This window comes from Melitaea cinxia, chromosome 19 (genome assembly GCF_905220565.1).
Source record: "Melitaea cinxia chromosome 19, ilMelCinx1.1, whole genome shotgun sequence".
NCBI classification, from domain to species: Eukaryota; Metazoa; Arthropoda; class Insecta; order Lepidoptera; family Nymphalidae; genus Melitaea; species Melitaea cinxia.
The window spans coordinates 11,309,840-11,318,345 of NC_059412.1; the positions used below are offsets into that span (position 1 = coordinate 11,309,840).

Sequence of the window (8,506 nt, forward strand, 5' to 3'; positions counted from 1 at the left end):
CTTACGAGTTACTTACATTCAATAAATATACTTTATTTATATGTGTTTTAAGTTTTTAATGTTTAAATTTTTTAGAGGTTTGTGCGAGGAGGTAAAACAATAATTTTACTATTCAAATAGACATTTTTGAATAGCTTTGTAATTGACCTTGTAACTGTTGACGTTTTCAATTCGATTGTATTGTTGTAAGGAGGTTCTCAATTCGATTGTATTTTTAACCGACTTCCAAAAAAGGAGGAGGTTCTTAATTCGACTGTATTTTTTTTTAAATGTATGTTTCATCAGAACTTTTGACCGTGTGGACCGATTTCGACAAATTTTTTTTAATTGAAAGGTGGTTTATGTCAATTGGTCCCATTTAAATTTATTTGAGATCTAATAACTACTTTTCGAGCTATATCTAATAATGCGTTTTTACTTGACGCTTTTTTCGTCGACCTACGTTGTATTATACCACGTAACTTTCTACTGGATGTACCGATTTTGATAATTCTTTTTTTGTTGAAAAGGAGATATCCCTAGTTTAGTACCATGATAAGGAAACCAGGATCTGATGATGGGATCCCAGAGAAATTGAGGGAAACTCTTAAAAATACGCAATAACTTTTTACTGGGTGTACCGATTTTAATAATTTTTAATTTAATCGAAAGCTGATGTTTGTCATGTGGTCACATATAAATTTTATTGAGATCTGATAACTACTTTTTGATTAATCTTTGATAACGCGTAGTTACTTTACTATTTTTTCGCCGATCTACGTTGTATTACTCGTCGATGTAATTGAAGTCGGTTTTTTTTTTCGTTTGCGAGCAAACACAATTATTTTATATATGTTACCTCAGAACTTTAAAGTGGGTCCTATTTTGATGACTTTTTTAGTAGAAAGGTGGTGCGTGTCATGTTTCCGTGCTTTTTTTTGTTATACCTATCTACTAATGCGTGTTTACTTGACTATTTTTCGTCGATCTACATTGCATTATACCGCATAACTTTTCACTGGGTATACTGATTTTGATAACCTTTTTTTTAATCAAAAGTTGATACTTATTTTGTAGTTCCAATTAAATTTGATCAATAATTGATGACTATTTTTTGAGTTATCTTTGATAGCGCGCATATTCTTGACACATTTTTTCCTCTACCTACGTTGTCGATGTAATTAAACTCGATTGGTTTTCGTCGTATATTAGTAAATATTTATTTGGTTTTAACGAAATTATTTCTATCCAGGGCCCTGGCAGAAGTCATGATAAACAACAGAATTATCATGCTGGTGGTGGTGATCTGCCTAGCAGCCGGCGTTATGGCTAATCCTGTCAGACGATCTCCAGATCTTGAAGCGAGGCGCAGAAGTGCTATCGATAGAAGTATGATAAGGTAAGACGGAATATTCCTCCCATGAACATGGTTGCTGTAAAGTATCCGAAATGTCGGGCGATAAAAAAAACCTAATATTTTTTTAAATATACAAACTAGCGCTTGACTGCGATCTCGCCTGATGGTAAGTTAAGATGCAGTCTAAGATGGTGCGCGCTTGCCTAGAAGATGCCTATTCACTCTTGATAATCTCCAAAATCTCTCTGCGATAAAATCCAAAAAGTTGTATCATTGTAATTAGTGAATTTTGCATAAACATTAGAAAACAATATGTAAGACAGAATGTTAGTTTATCACTCTAAATTACTAGGAAAATACACTGGCTTTGTAGCCTAGTCTACAATTCTGTTGAGCTGTCTATCAGTTACACAAAAATGTACTAATTTCTATCAATTTTTTTTCTTCACTATAAGGCTCCATAAAAATTATCCAAAAAATTTGACATCCACAAACTCAGTTGGGTCCATCCTATCAGTTAAAAAGAAGTTTATACGGTGCTTAAACCTCAAAATTTGCTAATAAAAAAAATGTTTTTTGGCTACTTTGTTAGACGAAAACTTAAGTATATTTCATTTTTTTTAAGATTTAAAATATCTGAAATTAAAGAAAACTTTAACCTGCAACAGGTTTGGAAGATCTTACCCACCGGAACCTTCAGCTGGTGAGGTTCGCGAAGCGTTCCAGCGTCCAACAAGGAGAGGTAACAGCTTTCTTCGTTTCGGAAGAACACAGCCCCTCTCATTCACCACCGACGACCTCATATCACTCCTGAGGACCTATGAAGATGAATACGATAGCCCTGCCTCAAAACGTGTTTCCAACTTCGTAAGACTGGGCCGTGATCCCAAATTCATTCGTCTCGGAAGATCAACTGACGAAGACAAACCTGAATATGAACAAGGTTCAGAGCTAGTTGTAAGTGGCTATCCCCAAAGAAAAAGCAGGGCCAGGGACCATTTCATCCGACTCGGAAGGGACAGCGAGGAACTGACCAGAGATACTGACTTAGAAGAGCCTGAGAGGAAGAAGAGATCGACCGATTGTCACGATTGCCAATCGTAATTTTTTGTGATACTTTCAAAGTCAGACGTGATCTCCAGGAAAATGTTTTTGTGCCAAAGTTTTATCTTCTAAACATCTTCTAGATTATGATATGTTAGATAAGTTTTCTTGTACTTTTTTACAAGTGTATAACTTAAATTATTTAAAAAAATGTACAAATTATTTATTATGTTTTAAAAAATTATATAAAAGAAAAAAGATATATATTTTAGTTAACATTATTCTTTATAAAATCAATCACCAACTTTAACAATTGTGGCGTAAAACCAAAAACAAATTAGAGAATTCTTATTGATATTTATATAAAAAATTATACTAAGAAATTTTAAAATGAAATAAATTGTATGAAAATCGATGTTAATCCTTCAATTGATCTAAAGCAAAATACGCTTTTCTAACTATTTTTAGTCTTTTACGGAACATAAATTTTCTTTATACTTCTGTGGTGTACGTTATTTTGTTTAAATTACTATCATTTTTAAAATTATTATCCCCCCCCCCATTCTTAAGCTTTGTAACAAAAACTTCATTTTTACGTCCACCAGTTTTAAGTTTATTTTACAATAACTTGGCATTCTATGATGTATTAATCATTACAAGGTCTCTTAGTCGATTGCACTACTCAGTGTGCCAAAGTATGAAAACATTAAAACACATTACCTTACTTTAAGAACTTCAATCGGAGAAAATGTAAGATATTAAAAAAATATTGAACGTGTGACCTAACTGTCAATTCTTTTTAATTTAAATAACATTGTACAATACTGTATTTGAAATCAAATATTTAATAAAATTACATAATTAGTTCTCTGTCTTTTGAAATACTTAGTGCTAGTATCCAAATTTCAAGGCTGGGTTAACCCGTTGTCTAAGATGAGCGACATAAGACGTTAGTACATGACGCGACGAGTTATAATACGATCAATTATGAACTTCGCCCAGTATCTTGAACTTTCTAACAAAAATGTACCAACTTCTGTTAAAATACTAGTATTCCTATCTTGCTGAAGTAACACTACCACTAAATTCCTGTGCAGAATCTTGTGATTCTGACATTTTAGGCTGTATTAGTTAATTTTGTCATGTCGCTTTGGAACCCGTCGCATTTCTCAGTTTGTCGCTCACCGCAGACAACGAATAAGGATACAAGTACTAAAAATATAATAAAAATTAGCACATCTATGTATATGTTATAAATCAATGTCAAATATAGGATAATAAAATTGTTAATATATATAAATAAAATAAATGGCATAAATGCGTAATATTTTGGATTGTTTTATTTTAAAAATAAAAGTCATATTACATTGATACTTTTATTGATTTCGTTGATTTATACCTTTACATTAACTACGCAAATATTATTTCCACAGATAACAATGCCTTTGCACTTTGTTAAATCTGAATACTGAGAATTTCTTTCATTAAATTTTAAAGTTTGCAATAAAGTAAATGAATAAATGTATTATAGCCTTAATTAAAACCTATTATGCCAACCAATTATGGGTATCATATAAAGACAAATTTATTTTAGTATATATATTTTATTTTAGTGTGTTCTACCAGTCTCTAAATGCTGAATAAAGGCGTCCTTTATTAATAAAGACAAAAAAGAATGTTATGTATATGGCAACTAGATATGCATTGTACATGTAGGTACATGACTTTCGATTAATTTACTTTTATTTAATATTAGATGTCTTAAAATATCTTTCAAATTATCGATATTTTTAATATTTAAGATTCAGATAGAAGGTTAATTTTGATAGTTACTAAAGATTTAGTAATTTTTTACAATAAATATGTAAATATAGATGATTAATTAAAATGTATAATAAATAAAGTATATTAAAAAAAGTAGCATAAAAGAAATTTTAAACATTATAACGACACTTACAGTTATTTATTGCTGAAAGATCGCGTGACAAAAGCTTAAGTTCTTGTAAAGCGTCATTTACGCCATCTTTTAATTGGTCATTAAAGGCTATTAGCTTCGACTTACAATGCATTTGGTAAGTCGACACCTAATGGCTCACTTTTATCATGACAATATAACGATATTGCTCAGGTCAAACAGAGTGCGTACTTATAACAGAGTGAGTACGTACCGCAAAGAATAATAATGCTACCGTGCTTAGGTAACAGTTTTTCACAGGTTTTATAAAACTTTGAAGCCATTATCTATATCTATACATATAATAAAATGGTAGGAAAGTCAAAACTGTACATTGAATATTTTTTTAAAAGAATACTTGGGGTGTGATCTACAATCGATACCGAAGCCAAAAATATAGTTTTTAGAATTTTTGTCTGTTTGTCTGTACGTATGTCCGTGATAAACTCAAAAAGTAACGCATGGATTTACTTCAAATTTGGCACGAATATTATTAAGAAGTTGGGTCAACATATAGGATATATATTATCACGCTATCACCTACGGGGAACGAGCAGTGAACCTTTATTTCTTCAACGCATTCTGTAACAACGTGTAATCTAACGACAAATATTTGAATGTTGTTGTTACTATGTTAATAACCATGCTATAAGCTAGCTTCACACTATAAGTAAAGACATTCTGTAGTATATTAAGTATCAGCATTGCACCCGTGCGAAGCCGGGGCTGGTCGCTAGTTTATGATTAAAATTATAAAATATATCGATAAAACTATTTTCATCATCATCATCATCATTACAGCCTATACAGTCCACTGCTGGACATAGGCCTCCACAAGTTTACGTCAAAAATAACGTGAACTCATGTGTTTTGCCCATAGTATTTTAATAGACCTTTAATAAAACTATAATACCCTTGTTTGGATCAAACTGTAAACTCAATTTTCACAGATTTCGTTGTTTATTAACGACAGAATAGCGACTCGTACTCGTGCTAAAACGTACCATTGTAATTAAAAAACGTTGTCAAATAGGACTTAACTTTTTTCACTATCACAGTTATTGTATAACGTACGCCAATCATTGATTTACTATTACCACTACGGATTATTGAATCTAATCACATTCAAGCTCGTTAGTAATAAAATCACTAACAAATCTTGTAAAAACGTTTTTTACAGTAACCAACATTAATCACTTTGTAGTTCTTACAATTAAACAGTTCTTGATAAAAACCGAATAAGAAATGAACAACCTCTGTCAAAAGCCGGTTTTTGCAGAAGTTTAGTCAAATTAGCAACATATTATCGAATTCAGTTTTTACAAAATAAAAAAGCTAACATGATTATTTTTTACAGTAATAATTTTCAGCTAGTTAGCACGCCAGCCAAATAGCACGATTACAATTTTTTTCAAGTCGTACACTACTTAGATAATATGTACCTCATACGTTCGAAAAAAATAATAATACACAAAACACTATACGCAATTCTCCTTGGTAAATTCAACCAATAAATTAATTCTTATCACCCGAATCTAAAATAGTAAAAAAACCGGGAACTCAAAACTTTTTCTATAATACTAGTTGAAATTTTTTCTTCCGCAATACTTAATCCACGTTCAATTTAGTGATGCCATTAAAATTACGCGTGAAACACTCTCGAGATCCCTTTTAAAATATAAAAGTAGTCTGTTACTACAATAATTTGGATAATTTTAACTATTATTATTATAATACACTATTTAAAAGTCATAAGATTTATACAAAATTTATTTTATTATTATTATTATTATTTCAAAGATATTATTTGAAATCGCATGTTATGTTTATTTATCATACGTTAATATTGAATTAATAAAAATTCATTTGTGTTTTATTATTTATTAATTTTTTGACTGGAAATCAATTTTTATTAACACTTTCCTACTCTATAGACACGCATGACAGTTTTTTAAATGTTTTTTCCCGACAAGCATGAAATTAAGTGACATCGTGGATAACATTTTACTAATTTTTGCTTACACACATAAGGGGCCTCTGTAACCCGAGGGCCCCGTATCATTGACACGGCTGATACGGCGGTAACTACGCCCCTCCGGCGGACTCCGAGCATTTATCGCAAAAAGGGGTACAACGTTTTTGTTTCACGTATTAATATATAAATTCTTAATATCGTACGAAAATTGAATCACTGAACAATATATATTTTAAGAGGAAGATAGTGGAGATAACAAATGGATTAAAAAAACAATCACCCTAAAATTGACGTATTTCATCTTCTAGATAACTATACTCATAAATATAATTCACAGGTGAAGACTCTCTTATCAGTATTATATTTCGACTCTCAACTTGTCCATCAACATTGAATGTGATTTATGATATTAATTTTGACAAAAATATAAAATATAATATTCTCTTTACTTGTAACACTGTCACGAATATCTCTACTGATTTTATGTTAAGCGATAGAAACAAGACGACGACATGTTAGTAAGTCATTCACAATTTGTCAGAGGGGTAAGCGAAGGGTGTATTCATATATATTATGTTCCTTTAATACACACTAAGGTAGGGCACATCAGGAAATATTCGACTCAAATTTGGAGCATCCCGACTGGGGAAGTACCTCGACCTTACAGAAGATCACAGCTAAATAATACTGCTTTCAAGCAATGTTCTGTCCTATGGTAAGTAATGTGACCAGAGCTCCGGCGCGGTATTGGGGGTAGGGTCCGCAACGTGCTTTTTTTCTTTTTTTTTTTTAGTTATGTGATATATCCACAGGCTTATTATGCCCGTGCTTTTGTTATTCCATATATTGTTATTATTTTTTTTAACATGCATCGGTACTTCACCGCAACTTAGAATCTAGAAGCCTTAATAACTAGTCTTAAAATTTCAAATTTCTAAAAGTCGACGCGAGTCCACTGACCAAGACTATTCTACATATTGCTTATTTTATATTCTTATATACTAATTATTTTTATTATATTTACACTTATTTGCTAACTACAATATATGTACACTTATTTGCTACTTACAATGTACACTTAACCTATGTTATTGTTAGTAGTTAGGTACTTTTTTTGTGCTTAGGAATCGTTTTATCCATTTAAATTTCCTTTTTTTTTTAATTTTTATTAATATATTATATGACTAATCCTATCTTATTAAGTAAATATATAAAGCCTTATCATTACAATTACATTATCCTATTCCTATACTATTACATTCAATTTTATTATTTATATTACTTACTTTACACTTTTATCTACGCATAATTTATACTTACAATACAATGATGTCTTCACACCTCTACATTTTTCAACATTTTGAGCACATTCTCAATGACGGCAGCATCTCTATGGTGAATGGCCATCTTGAGACTATGCTCAAGGATTTTCTTGTCCGTCATCTCCGCTGCCCTCGCCACACTCGCCTCGTGCTTGCGATGCTTCTGGTGTTGCAGACGTCTATAAGCTACGTTAATCGCTTACCATCAGGTGAGCTGTACGCTTGTTTGCCGACCTAGTTGTATAAAAAAATTTAATAATAAAATAAACAGAAACATTTTTGAATTTATTATTGTTATTCATTTAATTTTATTCTTACACCTTTAAAAGAGTCCAGTTGTTATATAAAATTAATATGATTTTATTAAGAGTCATTAATGTGTATTTACAAAATGAACGAACTGTAACCTTAAATATGTTAGGTTTTGTTTTCATATTAAATGTATTAGTTATAAAAGTATAATTTTATAAAAATCCAAAGCAGGCCTTGTTTGTCAAGGTAAATTTTTGTGGTTTAATTATTATTATTAGTCGTAATAGTAATATATTTGTAAAAGTATGATTTATGTAATTCTTCTCTTCTAAAAATATGATTTATGTAATTTTTATAAATTACTACTAGAATTACATAAAAAAATAAGAAACAAAAATTATTATTTTCGACTTTCATTTATACACATATATATGTATATGTTACTAATTTATCAATTATACACATTCCTATTACGAGAGGTATTTAATTCGAGGTCACAAAGCTCTGGAATGTACGAGTAATATATGTACAAGGTCTATGTGTTATAATAAATAAAATCTCAGTACGATTAGGCGTTATAAGGTATCGCTAGCCCTGACAACGACCTAAGAACAAATTATGTT

General features: G+C 30.7%; 1 protein-coding gene across 1 annotated transcript; it reads left to right on the plus strand.

The window, feature by feature from the left end:
• Positions 1-1,247: 1,247 nt before the first annotated feature.
• LOC123662840 (FMRFamide-related peptides-like) lies at positions 1,248-3,004 on the plus strand. The gene is made up of 2 exons (XM_045597633.1): positions 1,248-1,378; positions 2,005-3,004. Exons 1-2 carry the CDS (start codon positions 1,248-1,250, stop codon positions 2,438-2,440), a joined length of 567 nt encoding a protein of 188 aa, XP_045453589.1. The 3' UTR covers positions 2,441-3,004.
• Positions 3,005-8,506: the final 5,502 nt, after the last annotated feature.

What these genes read in the sequence shown, in the direction of transcription:
- LOC123662840 (XM_045597633.1), top strand. Translation starts at nt 1,248, where the DNA reads ATGATAAACAACAGAATTATCATGCTGGTGGTGGTGATCTGCCTAGCA. An exon ending in ATCGATAGAAGTATGATAAG is followed by an intron (nt 1,379 to 2,004) that starts GTAAGACGGAAT and finishes AACCTGCAACAG; the next exon opens with GTTTGGAAGATCTTACCCAC.